Here is a 16,898-nt window from a genome sequence, read left to right as displayed (position 1 = left end):
TCCAGACTCATATCATTTTCCCGACATGGGAAAAAGAAGACGGAGGCGATGGAATACACTCAAACCACGTACCAATTGTGATGGTCGATGAAGACTATCTTGTCACGGTAGCATCCTACGAACCGCTGTATCTGAGCTGAGAGCTCGGGCAGTCGCCGGCGTCTGACTTTGTGTTGCGGATTTGACGGTTGAGGCCCCAGGTCGGCTGCCAAGAGCAAGCTGATCTGATTCCTGTCTCTGTTCGTTCTCGATCGCGTTTTCTTAGGCTCCGGCGAAGTCAGGCAGACAAAGAAACGGCGGCTCTGGGTAGTGGCTAAAGTTTGTACCTTGTCAGGGCCATTGAAATCCCGTGGTCGAGGGGTTTCCTCTTCGATCTGGTCAACCGGATCACTCGTGGCGATGTCGTAAACCGTCTCACTTGTGAGATCCCGCCACTCGTGGACGTGTACGTTGTGTTGGCCAACGAACAGCAGACGGGTGTCGTCAGAGGGATGGGTAATCCATTGCCCGTTCAGCTCTGCAGCGGTTGTCGTTTCATGAAGCACCGTTTTAGCCGCGAGATCCCAGATTTGATACCGCAAGGGGTTGATATGAGCAACAGGCTCTCGTCTTGACTGAAGAGGAATTGGTCGGCGACCGAGTCCGTGAATCGCGTTTCGAAGACTGGGAATACTGCCCATTTGCCATCCTCCTTTAGCCTCAGCCTTTTTGCAATGATTTTCCCCGTGTCGTCTCCACTGACGAGGTACCTTCCGGACACCGACCAGGTCAAGCTGATCACATCGCTGGTAGCTCCGTGGGCGCAAACCTTCCTCGAAATCTTCCCCTTAATCGTGTCGTGGATGGCAACTGTTCCATCACTCTTGCCACAACAGTAGAATTCCCCGCCGCTGTCGTATGCAAGGGCGGTAAGCTCAACGCTGCGGACCTGTGAGTATACCGGTTCTGATGTTGCTTCGGAGACCATCCATCCATCAGCCGTGCTGCTTGAGTTGTCAGCATGACGGTCGATGTCGTCCGGGCGAACAAGCGCGTCCGGCTCCCAGGCGGAGCAAATGGAGCCCCTGATGTCGTAGATACGTTGCAACTCGGGACTGAAGGCCATATCCCGGACGTAGTCGCTGGCATGGAGCCTATAGATTAGATTGAACCTTGGCGATGCCCACACAGACAATACTCCGCTGAAGTTGCTAGTGAGCAGCAATGTTTCCTCGCTGTTCACAACCATTTCGCGCGCCACGGTGTGGTCCTGCTCTGACCGTTCGTCCTCGATCATGTTCCAGTGGACTATCACCGTGTCCTGGTAGAGGATGAAGAGGGAATCGCCATCGGGATGCCAAACTGCAATCTCCGGGGCACTGTAGGCGTCCGATTCGTCCAATCTGACCTCGTCCGCGGTGCGAAGACATCGCCGAGGTGGAGTGGGAGAAGCTGCATTCATATCCCACACGAATACCGGCCGCCCTCGGAACGCAATAGCGACTTGAGTCAGGTCCGGACTCAAAGCCATGAGCCGGGGACAACCCCGAAGTCTCTCGGGGTCTTCGGTTGAGAAGCTCCGCGTCTCACTGCCGCTAGTGGTATCGTACCAAACGACAAAATAGTCATCGTAGGCGACAACAAGGCTTGCGTCGCCATCCCCAAAAGCAAGCTGCATTGGCCGGAGGTTGGGATCTCTATCAAACGAGTGAAGCAGTTGTCCCGAAGAGATATCCCAGACTTTGAAGGTAAACCGGCCGCTTAAGACTACCCGACTGCCCGTCCCGTTCGTTTCGAAGAGGACAACCCATTCGCCGTGTTCGAGACGGCGGAGTTCCTCGCAGGTTTCCGCAGACCACACGATCACTGTGCCGTTTCTGGAGATTAGAGTGAGGAAGTAGACGCCAGTGCATCGAACCTTCGACGCCAGCTCATCTTGTCCGACTGACAACCTAGCAAGATTGTCATCCCAAGTGCGGGATGAAATCCCACCAACCCTGATAAGCGGATTCTCCTGGCGTGCACCGAACTGAGCAATGATTGAGTCCTTAGGACAGAATGGCGGGATGTGCTTGAAGATGGAAGACGGAGTCTCGCTCAGATTTTCACCAAACCTTCCGAGAAGACGAATGAAATCGACGGACCATCGTATGAGAAACTGGACTTCTGTTTTGCCTAGCAACGCGCTGTGTGGAACCGCAGAGTCGAGTGACGACGCGGCTCTTCGTTTCCGTCGTCTTAGATAGAGCTTGATGTACTGGGACGCCTGCGGCAGCGTACGTAGAGACCTGGAGAGCGCCACGGCTTGTATCCAGCAGAGTACGTGCTTCGAGAAGAAGAGCTTCAGATGCTGAAGCAAAGCTGGGGAGTCGACTGGTGCATGTCTCACATGGTACGCCCAATTGTTCAGCGCATAGCTCAAGAGCGAGTGCGAGTTGTAGACTGCGACGAGCCGATCCTTGTGCCCGGTACCGGTTTCCGGGACCTGTGATAGAATCCGCCGCCATCGATCGTCCGATAGGTACCGTAGGCATGCCTTGGCAATCATTTCGTGACCCGCCTCTGACGAGACTACCTCGGGCTCGTCCGCGTCGGGCGTGACTAGAAAGCTTCGAGCAGTGGAGTGTATGAGAGATACAATGTCCCCGTCGGTCCTGACAAAGTGCCCACATATTTCGACGATGGTGTCTTTGAGACTGATGAATCCTCCAAACTCGGGTTCCAATGCGGCTTGCAGTTCTGCGACTTTCATGGGTCGGAAGCTGCATGCGACCCAGGCCAGAATTCTCTGTGCTATGTCTTGGAGCCGCAGATCTTGCCCTCTGATGATCTGCAGCATGTTGCGATATAAAGAATGCATATCCTTTGGTAGGACATCCATCGCCTTTCGTATGTCGCCCAGAGTGTGCCAGCTGTGGTGCAAACTGTCCAAGGCAAGGCGCGCCCACAGGAATGACCCCTCTGTTCTCGATAGTATCTGTTCAATGACCTCCCCCCGAATGCGACTTTCTTTGGGGAGAGTCTCACTGACGACGGACTCAACGTAGGCCCGGATATCTCCAGCCGTGTCTCGGACACTTATCGTATCGAACACCGCGGCCTTACCGCGTTGTGCCATGGTGCTTACGATGTCTTTGTTCGGACGGGTTAGAAACATCACTTCGATGCATGAAGCAGACTGCATCGTGCAGAGGAGCTTTAGGAAAGCCTGCGGGTTCTGGGATTCGTCCACAGCATCGAATACCCAGTGTAAGGTGTATCCAATGTCAAGCTTGAACAGTATCCCTTCGAACACCTTTGCCCATATTGTCTGATATTTCTGGGATGACAGAACATCTCCGACATCTTGGTGTAACCGAAGCAATCGCTCAGCGAAGAGGTCGTGGGCAATTCCGATCTGGCAAGCAATCGACCGGACGCAGTAAGCGAGGCTCTGCTTCGTCGGCTGGGACTCCATGAAGAAATGGAATTGGCAGCTCTGATTCATGAAGACATGCTGCAGGTGGCGGATTGTCATGGCTGCCAGAGTAGACTTGCCTGTTCCGGGCACGCCGCTCAAGGAGAATAGACGCGCCTCTCCGCTAGGGTCACTCAGCCAGTGTGCGAAGGTCTTTCGTCCGCGAAGCCATTCGCCGGACCCTGGCAAAGCCTGACTAGTGAATCTCTCCAGATCCTCGAGAGGACTTTCCACAATCCCAAGAACGGCTTCAAGAGCTCGAGCTCGGTCAATCGGGACGGGGGGCGCCACAGGAGGTGTAGCTTAAGTAGTTGTCAGCAGAGAGCTATCTTCATCGGCGGAATTAGGTAACTTACCGTGTGGGACAAGATCACGAGATATCTGCTTGAGGAAGGTGATGAACAGAATGTAGTTGTCGTCGACCCGGCTACGATACTTGCAGATGGTGTGATGATCCGCGTCCGCCGGGCCTGAGATCTCCTGCGGGTAGTTGAGGATTCCCGTGTCTTTTCCGACGATCTAGGCCCATCAGCGATCATCCCCTCTCATTCGTACATACATACCGGATCGGGATCATACCAATCTCCTGACGGCAGGTGATATTTTTGTGGGAAGCGTTTCGAACATGGAGACGAGACGCAAACTACCACAGACCGCGCGGAATTGCCCTTTTAAATCCTCGATCGAAGTGGAATTGCTGTCCAACTCGGACACGTACACCTTGTTCGATGTCCCTACCATGACGGAGAGAGTGTTGAGGGAGCTCGCATAGGAAGAACCCCTGTGGGGTGTAGACAGGAAAACGATTCCGTGAACACTAGTTACCATATCCGTATAATGCTCGTCAAACTTCCCGAGTACATAAGCCTAGTAGACTGGTGAGCAATGGCCGTACACAGTCGAGTGTATAAGGTAAGTGTGCATCGCATACCTTCTTCACTACAAGGCCTCCCATCGAGTGGGCAACGAAGATGATCGGTCGCTATGGCAGCCCTGGCTAGCTCTGCCTCGCGGAGCCGAGCGGTGTCGTTCGATGTCGCACTAACCTTTCCAAGTGACCTCTGCGCGCTTGCGTCGTCGTCGCCATAACCCCTCATCCGAACCAGAAGGCCCTTCGCAAAGTCAAGGATACTCAGTGGCGTATCTGGGCCTCGCCAGTTGGCATTGTATCCGAAGGTAAAGACCCTAAAATGCGATAGGCCTTGCTCATGTTGAAGCCATGCGGGCCAAAACAAGGAAGGATCATGTCGCCAGCACCAAGTGCTCCAGGAGGATCCGCCCAGGCCATGTACGAAAATTATGTCTGCGGTGGGATCTCTGGGGTCGTGTACGAGCATCAAGCCTTGGGAGTTTCGGGGCGGCGAAATCGTTGCGATGTCGGTCGGGGCAGGGCTGCGGATCCCGAAGGTCGAGCTGGCGACCGTCGTAGTGGTAGCAGTAGTTTCTTCCCTGCTTAACCAGGTTTCAGAGGGTCGTAGGGGGAGGTCTTGGAGAGATTATCCTTCGGCAGCACGTAAATCATCTGGGTTTCCGGGTTGGACCTCTGACTCCGCGCTTCCATGATGATCGTGGCGGTCGGGACGGAACCTTCGGAACTATCGAGCTATTAGCGAGAATTTGGGACAACGAAACCGGACAAAGGGAAAACCACTATTCTGTAGGCTGAGGACAGATGCGCCAAATTTCATGGTGTTGCTTCGAAAGCTCAGAGATCCCCGGTCAGTCGAATGTTTCCCGGTCAGCGGAATTGCAAGCGGAATCCACGAGGGCGAGCAAGAGCCTCGACGAGAGCAGGAGCTGCAGCTTCAGTTCCCGTCCGTATCATCTGTGCCGCCAAAGCCGGAAGCTGCACGCAGTGCTCGGGGACTTATGCTACGTTTCACAGACTGTGGCGCATTTAAAACGTCGTGGGGTTCGGCCATCCCCGAGCCCGTTATTCCTTCCTTCGTCCGCTCGGGCACCATGACTTCCTCGTTTTGTTTGAACTTTTCAAGCGATCACTCGTCCCACTCTGCTTGCTTCAACCACATAACTTACCTACCACCTGGTGTTCTCATACCGCCCTACCGGCCATACAGCCATTAGACTACCACAAGCATGAAATCTACGAGGGCGCAGTGCTCGATGTTGACCGCCATGCAGGCAACGAAGCGCCCAGTGGGCCAGTGCCTAGGCCTCAAGTTGGAGCCTCATTCGAACTGAATACTGCCGTTGCCAACGGTGCGAGTTTCAATTTTTATTCTTAGCCTCACAGCATTGACCTTTTGCCCGTGCGCGGACATCTGACAAGCATACACGGTGAATAGCGCTTCCCATTCCTGGCTCGAAGCCCTTGGGCGCGAACAGCTATGGCATGTCCCTTTGGGGTAAGACGGGAAAGATCACGGCTGAACTCCCAGACGGGCAATTGAAGAACTATTTTCTCAAAGTATGCCGTTGAGCCAGATATTCAGCACAGATATGATATATCCGAAACGCTCATCTGTTCGGCGCCCTAACCACCAACCAACAGACTGCCAGCCTTGGAGACACTGGACGAGCCATGATGTTCGGCGAGTACGAGTCTTTGAAGGCAATCCGCGCGGTGAGTCCAGCGATTGTTCCGGAGCCCTATGCTTGGGGAAAGTACGATGGCTCGGGCACCTACTTCCTTGTGGCCGAGTACCGTGAGGTCGGCGAGCAGCCGCCGAACCCGATCAGATTTACCAAGCGTCTTGCGGAGATGCATAAGAAGTCACTCTCGCCAACGGGGAAGTTCAGATTTCACGTCACAACTTGCCACGCGAAGCTGCCCCAGATCACCGACTGCTGGGAGGACTCCTGGGCGGTCCTCTACCGCAAGCAGCTGGCCCACATGATCAACCTTGACGAGCAGAAGCATAGCGAGTGGCCCGAGTTCAAGATCGCTTGCCAGCTTGTCCTAGACAAGGTGATTCCGAGACTGCTAGAGCCGCTCCAGTCCGACGGCCGCAGTATCACGCCTTACCTCGTGCATGGCGACCTGTGGGATGAGAACACGGCGACCGACATGGCAACCGGCGAGCCCTTCACTTTCGATGCCGGGTCCTTCTATGGCCACAACGAGTACGAAATCGGGAATTGGCGAGCTGCGAGGCACCGACTGAGCGCGCAGCCTTACGTCAAGGGCTATCTGCGGGAGTTCCCTGCCTCGCACCCAGGTAAGCTTCGTGCGGTAAACGACAGTTGTTAGTCAGCAAGCCTAACCGCTCGTCCAGAGGAAGAATGGGACGACCGAAACCTCCTCTACTCGCTCCGTTTCGATCTTGGAACCGCAATCCTGATCCACTGTAACCAACGCCAAATGTGAGTAGCTCGTGCATTCCAGCGTCTTCCCCGCAAATCTCTGATATACAACCTGCAGTGTGAAAGAAAACATGGCGATCTTGTGCAACAAGTTCTTTCCTAATGAGTATGCTGCTTTGAAGAACAGCTTGACCGGGCAGCCTCTACGTGCGAACCCTGGCTTGCGGGGCGCTGTTACATACACAGAAGAAGCGGAGAAGAGGAAGAGGACGAGACACAGCGGAAGGAAAGTGACGAAGACGATGAAGACAACAAATTGTCGAATCAGTATGGCTTGGACATTGACGATGAGTGGGACGACCACCTTACTCTCGTCGACGAGGACCGGCGGGGCCAAGTGGAACTCTATTTGCAAGCTGCTGAGATGCTTGTGCAGGTGCTTGGACCATTTTCTTTTTTTATATCACCGACGACTCTATTTTAGGATACTTCTAGGGAAAGCATCTCAAGACCATATGGCTCACCTATCGGCACTACACATAAACCCGGTTTGTAGACGGGACATTCATTAGCTGTTCAGATGTGCAAGTCATTCCCCCGAATTACAAACATCAAGAAGTACTTCGAAGGCTCCGAAAGCAGCCCTCCAGCCACGCGCGGCCTAGGAGTTACCATCCGTGAGAAAGAGAGTCTCAAGGGCACCCACCAACGCCACGCTTCCCAACGCCCAAAAGGGGATCTGCAGATACCCTAACCTCAAGCCAAGGGCAAAGAGCTTCCCGCTCAGGAGCGGACCTATGGATCTCGCAAGACAGCTGAACGAGGCAGCAGCGCCATTGATTCTAGCGAGCGCTTGACTCGAGGGCGAGGCGTTTGTGATACTACTAGTGCATCAGCGCTAGACTTCTCCCAAGCCAAGAGTCTCTCGAGAAGTGTCTGACTCAGAGAATAGCCGAGCAAACGTAGCCCACCGACGACAGCGCGACTTTGATCCACAAGTCGGGCAACAAGGCCATAAGCCCCAGCGGAGACGGCAGGTTGGGGAGGAACGGCGTCGCCAGGTACATGGCTGGATACAGACCGAGAACGCACCGAAAGGCGCGCAGGGCTCCCAGCTTCGAAATAAACCAGGGGATGAAGGTCGGCTGGATGATCACCCTGAAGATCGCCTTGGTGAGGAAAATGATGCCAATCGTCCGCGTGCTGAAACCAAAGCCGCCTCTCGTATGCGGAAAGGACAGTCCTCCCACGGATGGAGCCTCCAACGAGAGGAAGGTGCCCGAGAGCGCGTCTGCAGACATCTTATGGAAAGCAAGCAGGGAGACAGCCAGAATCTGCAGCAATACCTGAAGCGTGAACGCGCAGGTTGGCACGGCCTTTGCCTCTTGCGCCTGGTCCTCCAGGTCATCGAGTTCGTGTGTCTCTGCAGAAGCTTGCGGCCCTTCCTGTGAGACAGAGTCATCAGGAAGCGGAGCGTATACTCCTCGTTGTGGTCTGGACTCCTTCCCGAACCATGATCTGACGAGCCATACGATGGCTAGGCCCGGATCGCGGCGCTCTATCAACTGCGAATGCGTCTCTTGGAGGAACATGAAGGTGAGGAGCAGGGTGAGGATCTGCAGCAGGCCGACGACGAGGTTGGGAAGTAAGTATGGATAGCTAGCCCATATCGATGGTGAAGTGAATATTTACGGGTATGAGGCGACAGGTTTGGCGAGAAGACCACCTAGAACAGGGCCAAAGAGGTCTCTGCACCACAATGGCACAAATCAGTTTTGCGGGTATGGATAGTAGACAAAGCAGCAGTTTGGTACCGCAGTCCGATCGAGAGATCTCCATGATCCCGGCATACTCACCCGAGAGATGGGATAAAGGTAACGAGAGAAAATGCTCGTGCTGTACGTATCGCTATATCAACGAAACCCCCTAGCAACGAAGCGGTACAGCACCCGTTCCGGAAATGGGGCCCTACCCTGCTGCTCCTTATTCGCCAGCTCGCCAGTGCAGGTCTGCACCAATCCGACATTCGGATTGAACAAGCCGCCAAAAGCACAAGAAGCAATGGCCATGGCAACCGACCGGGACAAGCCGAGCGAGAGCGCAGCAATAAGGCTGCATAATGTGCCGATCATCAGAGTCGGCTTCCGTCCTATGTGGTCGCTGACACGAGCCCAGACAATGTTCGTCAGGAACTCGCCGAACGTGAAGACGCCCACCAGAGCACCGGCATAGAAGGCAATATCATGTTCCAGGACCTCGAACGATTCAATCATGTAGTAGGCGTATGGAAAGATGCTGCTCCATGCGATGGCCTCGGTTGCACGGACCAGTCCTAGAATGTGCGGTCAGTTTAGGAACCTGGGACGAACATACATAGCACCACTTCACTTGGACGGGGCTTTACCTAGGACACAGATCTGCAGTCGAATGTCAGGAAGAGAGGACATTTTCTCAGCCCATGAACGCGTTTTGTATACATATAAGCACTTTCGTGGTGTACAATGGCATAACACGTCGAGAAAATCTGCAGCGTGAGCAATCAGTGTTGTCGGGCGATTGTGGTGATCCTGTGCTGCGCGGGGTTCTCACCTGAGCCGAAAGCGAATGTCCATTGGCAGGCCGTCGACCAACCAGCATTATACCCCCCCAGCATAAAATGTTGGTTGGCCGACATAAATGGCCTACACCCTTCTGTTCTCCGGTCTAAGGTACACAGGTCAAAACATATAATGATCATAATCTAGCGCTACGTCCTATATAACCTGGAAAGACTCGCTCGGAAACAGATCTCACGGCAAAAACATGCATACCTCCAAACGCTTATGGGTATGTACCCTATTTAGCATGGATCCTTAATACTTTGCTATCCTACCTATGGATATAAGGGAGTAAGTCTAAGAGAAGAGGTAGAAGTAAAAAGGCCATCTTCCTTATAGTTATTCTAAAGCCTAATACCACACGTGGATCATTAGCAGCCTCCTTTTATCTTAACAACACACCCACACTCTAGGAGGGCCAGGCACTACGCCGGTCTAGTACCTATCCTACGAGGTATATCTCTGGCAAAGGTACTTGTTTGAATCGTTAGGATTCGGTCGACTGATTTGACCAGGCGGCCAACCGTAGACGAACTATCTTAGAGATAAAGCACACGGTTCGGTTCATGTCACACCATGATGACCCAATCCCAAGGCTGGGGTTAGCTACAACGTACTTCCGCCAGACTCCAACTGGCAGGCGTAGCGCTGTTGAAATATGACTCACGAGCTTCACCTTCGTTTATCGTCTCCGAACCATCATCACTGTCAACTTCTGAAGCACTGGTATCATCGGATGGACAAATGAACACTACCATGTGGCGACAACTTTGTATGACCGCTAGACGTATCGTTTCATACGGGTTGGGGAACTGCACCTTGATCAGCCGGCATGCTAGAAAGCACCCATACCCAGGAAGGATAGGACATGTCCCACGTCCTACACATCCCACGAAAATGACGGACACTGATACGGCTAGCCTTGACCCGGCAAAGCCTCTCGCACCCAAGTTTTTCACCGATGCCTATGCGGAAATGGAACAGCACCTCCATCAGGAACCGCAACCCGACTCGGTTTGCCGATGTTGCTCTAGACTTCTTAGCATCCCCAAAGCCATCGAATCTGCTTCCCAACGTCTTACGAATCAAACTGTGGTCAACAGTGTGCTTCTTAGCCTCCTCGAAGCCATGAAATTTGCTTCCCAGCATCTTCCGACTCAAATCATCGTCAACGGTGTGCCGCGAGTCCGTCACAAATCTCTCTTAGACCTCCAAGCATCTAAAGAATGCCCGCTCTGTCGTTTCCTATGGCACGCATCACGAACTTCGACGAATCATGATTCAGGGCACCAACCGGAGCTGGGAAGATACGCGGCACGAAACGCAAAGCCATCTTATATCGGTATCCGTACATCTCCCTCGAACCGGATAGGTCATGTGAGCTTCACATGGTTGTCAGAGAACATCGATGTGTCGTGCGGTATTGCTTACGGACCACTTCACTTTCTCCATCCTACACAAGCCGATTGTTTCCATACCTATTCGAGCCTGGATTGACGACTGTGACCTAACCCACGGATCCTGCAGCAAGAAATGCACCCCTTACTACTTAGGGCCACGCAGCGAATACCATGTTCGGATATACTGACCGCTCGCTTCGGTTGCTCGACGTCGAGTTGCGCCGCATCCTCCAATCTCAATAATTATCCAGTCCCTTACCTGACTTTCTCGTACGTGTGGCGAACATCGGCAAACCAAAAGTACACCATGGTCGAAGAGTCAAGTCGAAATACACTCTCCTTCCCTCCCGGCACTCGGCCTTTGGAGAAACAGCCCCAAGCACTCTTGTCTGCCAGCCTTCTACGAACGTTTGAGGACTTGATCACCTTTACAAAACGACTTGGCGAGCGATATATATGGATTGATGCTCTGTGCATATCCCAAGACGAACCTGACACTTTGGCATATCGGGTTACCCAAATGGACTGGATTTACTTCGGTAGCCGTTGCACTATTGTATCGCTCGAACGCGGTATTGATGCCGGCTTACCAGGGGCCAGCTTCCGAACCAAAAGAACCACTGATCAAGGGGTCGTCGAACAGCTCCCAGACGGGATCAAAATCTCAACGCCCCCATTCCATCAAACATCCATTAACCGCCAGATTTATACCGCTATCCCAGTACCACGCCCGCGTCTCCTCAGATCCATGCCACTCGAGAGCAAGGGTTCTGAAAATCCGGTCACTTGCATTGGACATTGATCTCTCGCAATCGTCGCGCTACGAGGAGATCTTCTCGGCCCTTTCCATACAATGCAAGCATACCTACACCACCGAATTGGGTCAGGATAATCCCACACTGATGCTTTACCTGGGCGGGCTCGTGGGGGTTGGTATCCGTGACGAGGTTGCTCCCGAAGATTGGCTTGAAGGTATCGCAACCGTGAGGTTAATGTACCTAACTCGCCCGTGGGTAGACAAGTCATTTACTGCAGTGCTGAGTAAGAATGTTCCGGTAAACAAGTTGAACAACCACAAAGCACTGCGGACAACTCTGTTGGTTCTCAAGGGCGACAATGGCGGGGTGGTAAGATAGCTTCCTTAATACCTAGGACACAACCCACTCAAGGCAAAATAGATCCTGCAATCACCGCGCGAGAACCGCTCTAATCCAAGGGATCGCTTCTGATGGTCAGCTTACCATCTCCTTCTAGTGATCTAGGACTTGGCCTTCCACCCCATGCTCGTTTTAGGGGCGCCGGGCCACTAAGGTAGCTATTCGAGGAACCACACCGGCGAGTTCACCCAAATGCCCCGGCCAAACACTTTCTCTAGGAGCCGATGTTGCGACAGCTATCGTCTTTTCCCCGGAAAAAGTGCCCGTAGTACGGTGGCAGGGCCGCGGGATGCAGCCAGTCCGCAAACTCTAGAGTCCTGGACTAGGCTGGCCTAGGTAGGGGCGTGGGGGAGAGAACTGCCGTTATGTATGTAGATTGAATTGATGCTATTAGGTTAACAGCCTTACGGTTTATAACTGCTCAGCTGGGAGGCAAACCACATCAAGGACATCGCCATCAGGACGGGGTTCAACCGTGGCCGAGGAGCGCCGCGTCCTCGAGAGCGTGTGGGAGCCGTACGTTGCGCTCCACACCGTCCACTGTGCTGGATGCGAACCATGGGCGGTTGGGCGTTGTCCCAAGCCGGCGGGTCAAGGGGGCGGCGTCGTCGCGTCGTCCGGCCCTCCGGTCTTCGGTCAGGAGAGGAGGTTGACGCTTGTGCCGTATTACTTCCGCGCGAATAAGGGTGGGGAGGGACATATGCGGGTTCGATTGCTGAGGGCAGGTAAGGGGATGCATCATAGATTGTGGCTGGTGTGTATTGTACATGTATTGTACATACCTTTGGTCTGTCTGGTAAAGTACACGTCATCTGGCAGCGTAGACTCGGAGCTCGGAGACACAGCGGAGCCCAGCGTGCATTGAGCTGGAGGCGGACTTTTGTTCACATAGATATATATATTCCATGCTTAGAAGATCCATAGAGTAGTCCGTTCACCCATCGTCCTTAGCATAAGGTTTTCCCATCAAATCAGGAGGTTGATTGGTCAAAGCTTTTAACAATGCGTTTATGACTACAGTACTGACGGCCATTTCGATGCGTTCCTTTCTTTACAACCCTTCCACTTCCCGGAGAATCTCCCTCAACTTGTTTCACACACAGGGCCTACTCCGACATAAAGCCTACCAATACAGTCTTAGTTCTTCCCAGCGACAGCAGACGTGCTCGGCCTCTTCCCCAGCCCCGACTTCTCGTAGATGGCATCCAGGGTCCGCATCTGCGCGAGGCTGTCCTCGAGGGGAACCCAAGCTACGGGCTCCTTCCCTCTGACCTTGTCGACGAATGCCTCGAGTTGGTACCTTGAGACAGGTTTCATCAGCTTTTTAGAAGATCGTAATGTATGTTACATAGCGGGCATCGAAGGGACTCACCGGTAAGTGCTCCACCAGGGCTCTGATCTTGGACCCCAAGAGGGGCCAAACGAGTAGTGCTTCTGAGTATGGCGCTGCCCCGTTCGCTTGTCGGTGATTTCGATGTAATGGTAGATATGGGGCATCATGAAACTGATAGGAAGAGAAGGGGTATCAGTCTCTGGCGCCACAAGATACGGCTTTACCGACTTCTACCATCCAGTCGGTCAGAACTCACTTGTAGTAGTAAATGATCGCATGCTCCAGCTCAATGCGGATGGACGGCATCTCCCAGACCTTGGGAACGACGTGTCCAGCGAAAGCCTGGTTCATGTCGGTGTAGATCTCGCTGCTGACGACGCGGCCGCTGCCCGTCTTGAACGTCATGCGCGCGTTCATGGCCTCGTCGACACGGTTGTCCTTCTTGAGCGTCCTGGCCTTGGCATACTCGATCGTCTCGGGCTCACCCGCGTCCAGGAAGAATCTCGTCGCTGAGACGGTGTACGTCATGTCCATCAAGCTGCCGCCGCCGAGAGCCCACTGCCAGCGGATGTCTGACCCGGGGATGCTGCCGGCTGGCGTGGTCATCTTCGCGTACGTCGACAGCACATTGCCGTATTTTCCGCAGCGGACGAGTTCCTTCACCACGTGCGCCGCCGGGTGGAATCTCCAATGGAAGGCCTCCACGACAACCTTGTCGGACCTCTTGGCCGCGTCGATGAGGGAGACGGCCTCATCGGCATTGGAGCAGAATGGCTTCTCGACCAGGGCGTGCTTTCCAGCAGCCAGTGTCTTCTTGGCCCACTCTGCATGCATGCCGTTGGGAAGAGAGATGTAGACAGCGTCAATGTTGGGGTCTGCGAGCAGCTCCTCGTACGAACCGTATGCCTTCTCGAGGCTGTACTTTCTGGCATATTTCTCGGCTTGCGCCTTGTCGCGACTTGCGATGGCCGTGATGACGGCGTCGCCGTGCGTCTCAACGGGATGGATCAGCGCTGCTGGGTTGATCATGGCCGTGGAAAGGATGCCGAAGCGGACTGGATTTTTCTCCTTCTGGAGGTTCTTGACGCTTGGCTGCGAAAGCAGCCATTGCTGCAAGAATGTTGTTATCTGCCACGCAAGTCATTATATCAGCTCACGCAGTCCTATTTGAATGCAACATGTCCCACTTGCTGCATGGGACGAGGAACCGTGTCCTACCTGTAGAACCATCGCCATCTTGACGGTTGTCTAGCCACGAACAGGAACTCAGTGGGTACTAATGAACCGGCCTCGTTCGGTGACAAGCAAATTGCTAGGAGGAACGTGTGTAAGGTAAGTAACAATCATGTAGCTACCGGTTTTGCGGTAGGTCAATTGGTGAGTGACGGTCACACTCGGAGAGGGCCTATTTGTATGATATTTAGACCCCGAATCAAGTCGGTGAATCTTGCATTGTCCCCATGCTTCTAGTGTGAGGTATGATGCAAATGATGTAAGTCCGACTGAATTACATGCAGTCCGGGAGCTATGACGACAACATAACGGTTGTGGAGCAGCCCTGTATGAGAGTTACAGCGTACACCCTTGGCAACATAACCCCACCTTGATGGCCTCGCCCCATGTCTTGGGCTCTCCCCACCTCAGCCCTATCGGGGTTCAAGGTGGCTTTCGAACACAACAAGAGTGCGCCGCTGTAAACATGCCCACTAGGATGGATAGTGGGATTGGACGAGGAAGAGACCACGATTGGGTGCGACGGTGACCGTCTTGGCAGACGGGAGGATGAGAACGGGCGGCGTTTTATGTCGTCCGGGTGTTGGGACTGAGGCCTGTCGGGAGATGGAAGGGAAAACAAGGTGGCCGGACATGGAATGCTAGATCACTTCTGATTGGTAACCCATGAGAGATTACAAGGCAAAAGGGAGGGTTTAAAGGCTCACCGCCTGGAGGGATATCTCGCAAGCAGACGTCTAATTGAGAAGAAGCACGTTAGAAGTGACACACTGCTGACTGCAACTCACGCTCAGCAGGGGTTATGTTTGAGTGAACCTACTGGGTGCTTTAGCGCTGCAACGAGTGAAGCAGCATTGTGCCGTGATCCTCGGGCTTATGCCAGGACTTTAGTACCAGGCCACGTTGCTATTGTGTCCATTGCTCCAGAGTGTAGTCCGCTATCCTTCACGCTGTCCCGGCTCTCTACACGCCCTTCCCGCGAACAAGCCCTGTATCTCTTCTGGTGCCCTTAAGAGTGGCCCGATTCTTGCGGTCATGGACTGCTGGGCGCACAAACCCAGAATTCGTAGCCTGTTACCCTCTAAGCCCCATTTGCTCCCACTTTCTGCGAAGCTGCCGACGGCGAGAAGTAACACGTGCCCTTAATCAAGGCCGATCCAATGTCTCTAGCCAAGGGAGGACACAGCGCACTCCGGACGCCGCGCGAAGGGACGAGAGGGTGCTCTACATCACCGCTTCGGCGGGTTTGGGGGCTCGCTTGGTTTCCCGCGGGCCTGGTTCTTCAACTCGTCAAAGAAGTGCTTTAGAAAGTTTGAGGATCTGGTCGGATCGGCTTGTGGTCTGTCAGCATCCGCGCGCTCCCGTTCACCCACGTATCGCATACCTGTCGCCTCTCCCTGCCGCAGCGGCTCACTCGGGTCCCGACCATAGCGAAGTTCTTCGACAGTGCGGTGGATTCGGCGAACACCACGATGGAAACTTGGGCTTCGAAGGAGCTGCAGCACCCGGGATGTCAGGAGACGAGCGACTGAAGCGGCATCAAATCGGAATCTTACTTGAGCGACGATAACATCCTGGAACAAACGGAGTCAGCAAATGTGTCGAGGAAATCGCAAGTCACCTAGAAGACACTGACTTCAATCCTTAGCCAAGCGGCCCACATTAGCCGAGCCCATGGGGCCATCTTGCGCTGCCTTGTATCGGCGTGGATGGGCGCATTCCATACACTACGGTATCTTTGGGGTTGCTACCAGTTCATGCTAGCGAAAGCATTGGAGATTCGGAAAGCGGCGGAAGTGGAGCGTCACCTGCAGCCTTTGCTTTGTCATCACCTGGCAGCATCTGACAGCCGTCAAAGTCCTTGGCGGCAACTGCATCGCAGCCCGGTCCCTTCTTCCTCTCCCACTATCATCGGCAGAAGCATCGTCTCCTCTCATGCAAAGGACGTGTTGATCACAACTGCCGCATCACTTCACCACTCATGACGAGTACTGGCCTATCTATCACCATCTTGTGCGTCAAAAGGTTGTCCTGCTGGCTTCGTGTGAATGCCTTGCCCCCGCCTGTGGCGCTGTGGCGGCTGTGGTCAGTCAGTGACGTTATGGTGCAAGCCCAGCAACCTCCGGGCAGTTTATCTTCTGGCCTGTAGCCGCGTTTGTGCTTGATGCAACTAGCAAGACTTTGAGAGTTCCGGTATCTTCTTGCTTGGTCAATGCCACTGCCGCAATTCCCGCTTGTCCCGGGCAAAGGCGCTGGATCCGGTGAATACGGGATGTGGTCCGCATCGCATCAGTCATCGCCTTCCCGGACAATGCAGCTGTCAATTCGGACTTGTTCCCGGGCGCAGAGGCGTAAGTGAGTTATCTCTCTTCCAGCGCCCCAAACAGCCGCTTCGGTTATAGTGGCCGGGTTTTCGTGTCCTGAAAGAGGCACAGTTGAAGCAGTGAGCCTCGCCGGCCCGGTTCCGGCCACCTTGGA

General features: G+C 54.0%; 5 protein-coding genes across 5 annotated transcripts; 1 reads left to right on the top strand and 4 right to left on the bottom strand.

Annotated features, from left to right (window-relative positions):
• Window positions 1–79: 79 nt before the first annotated feature.
• B0T15DRAFT_202866 (uncharacterized protein) lies at window positions 80–4,563 on the bottom strand. The gene is made up of 4 exons (XM_062862590.1): window positions 4,368–4,563; window positions 4,016–4,303; window positions 3,793–3,955; window positions 80–3,738 (listed from the first exon to the last, which is right to left on the bottom strand). The coding sequence occupies exons 1-4, from the start codon at window positions 4,389–4,391 to the stop codon at window positions 512–514; spliced, it is 3,702 nt and encodes a 1,233-aa protein (XP_062721363.1). The 5' UTR covers window positions 4,392–4,563; the 3' UTR covers window positions 80–511.
• An 827-nt stretch (window positions 4,564–5,390) lies between these two features.
• B0T15DRAFT_434584 (Fructosamine kinase-domain-containing protein) lies at window positions 5,391–7,272 on the top strand (the record flags this gene model as incomplete). The annotated part of the gene is made up of 5 exons (XM_062865801.1): window positions 5,391–5,656; window positions 5,743–5,864; window positions 5,949–6,615; window positions 6,673–6,760; window positions 6,819–7,272. The coding sequence occupies exons 2-5, from the start codon at window positions 5,790–5,792 to the stop codon at window positions 7,270–7,272; spliced, it is 1,284 nt and encodes a 427-aa protein (XP_062721362.1). The 5' UTR covers window positions 5,391–5,656; window positions 5,743–5,789.
• Window positions 7,273–7,641: 369 nt separating this feature from the next.
• B0T15DRAFT_485170 (major facilitator superfamily domain-containing protein) lies at window positions 7,642–9,865 on the bottom strand (the record flags this gene model as incomplete). The annotated part of the gene is made up of 6 exons (XM_062866280.1): window positions 7,642–8,359; window positions 8,393–8,449; window positions 8,553–8,596; window positions 8,716–9,032; window positions 9,573–9,594; window positions 9,854–9,865. 6 exons carry the CDS (start codon window positions 9,863–9,865, stop codon window positions 7,642–7,644), a joined length of 1,170 nt encoding a protein of 389 aa, XP_062721361.1.
• Window positions 9,866–12,755: 2,890 nt separating this feature from the next.
• B0T15DRAFT_532802 (NAD binding oxidoreductase) lies at window positions 12,756–14,685 on the bottom strand. The gene is made up of 4 exons (XM_062869329.1): window positions 14,406–14,685; window positions 13,444–14,315; window positions 13,227–13,358; window positions 12,756–13,154 (listed from the first exon to the last, which is right to left on the bottom strand). Exons 1-4 carry the CDS (start codon window positions 14,421–14,423, stop codon window positions 12,992–12,994), a joined length of 1,185 nt encoding a protein of 394 aa, XP_062721360.1. The 5' UTR covers window positions 14,424–14,685; the 3' UTR covers window positions 12,756–12,991.
• Window positions 14,686–15,649: 964 nt separating this feature from the next.
• Window positions 15,650–16,104, bottom strand: B0T15DRAFT_511476 (uncharacterized protein; the record flags this gene model as incomplete). Its single annotated transcript, XM_062867909.1, has 3 exons — window positions 15,650–15,753; window positions 15,805–15,994; window positions 16,057–16,104. The coding sequence occupies 3 exons, from the start codon at window positions 16,102–16,104 to the stop codon at window positions 15,650–15,652; spliced, it is 342 nt and encodes a 113-aa protein (XP_062721359.1).
• Between the last annotated feature and the right edge of the window lie 794 nt (window positions 16,105–16,898).

The sequence above is a fragment of the Chaetomium strumarium genome (assembly GCF_033439665.1).
Source record: "Chaetomium strumarium strain CBS 333.67 chromosome Unknown B0T15scaffold_4, whole genome shotgun sequence".
In the NCBI taxonomy this organism is placed as follows: domain Eukaryota; kingdom Fungi; phylum Ascomycota; class Sordariomycetes; order Sordariales; family Chaetomiaceae; genus Chaetomium; species Chaetomium strumarium.
This window is presented reverse-complemented; position numbering and strand designations above follow the sequence as displayed.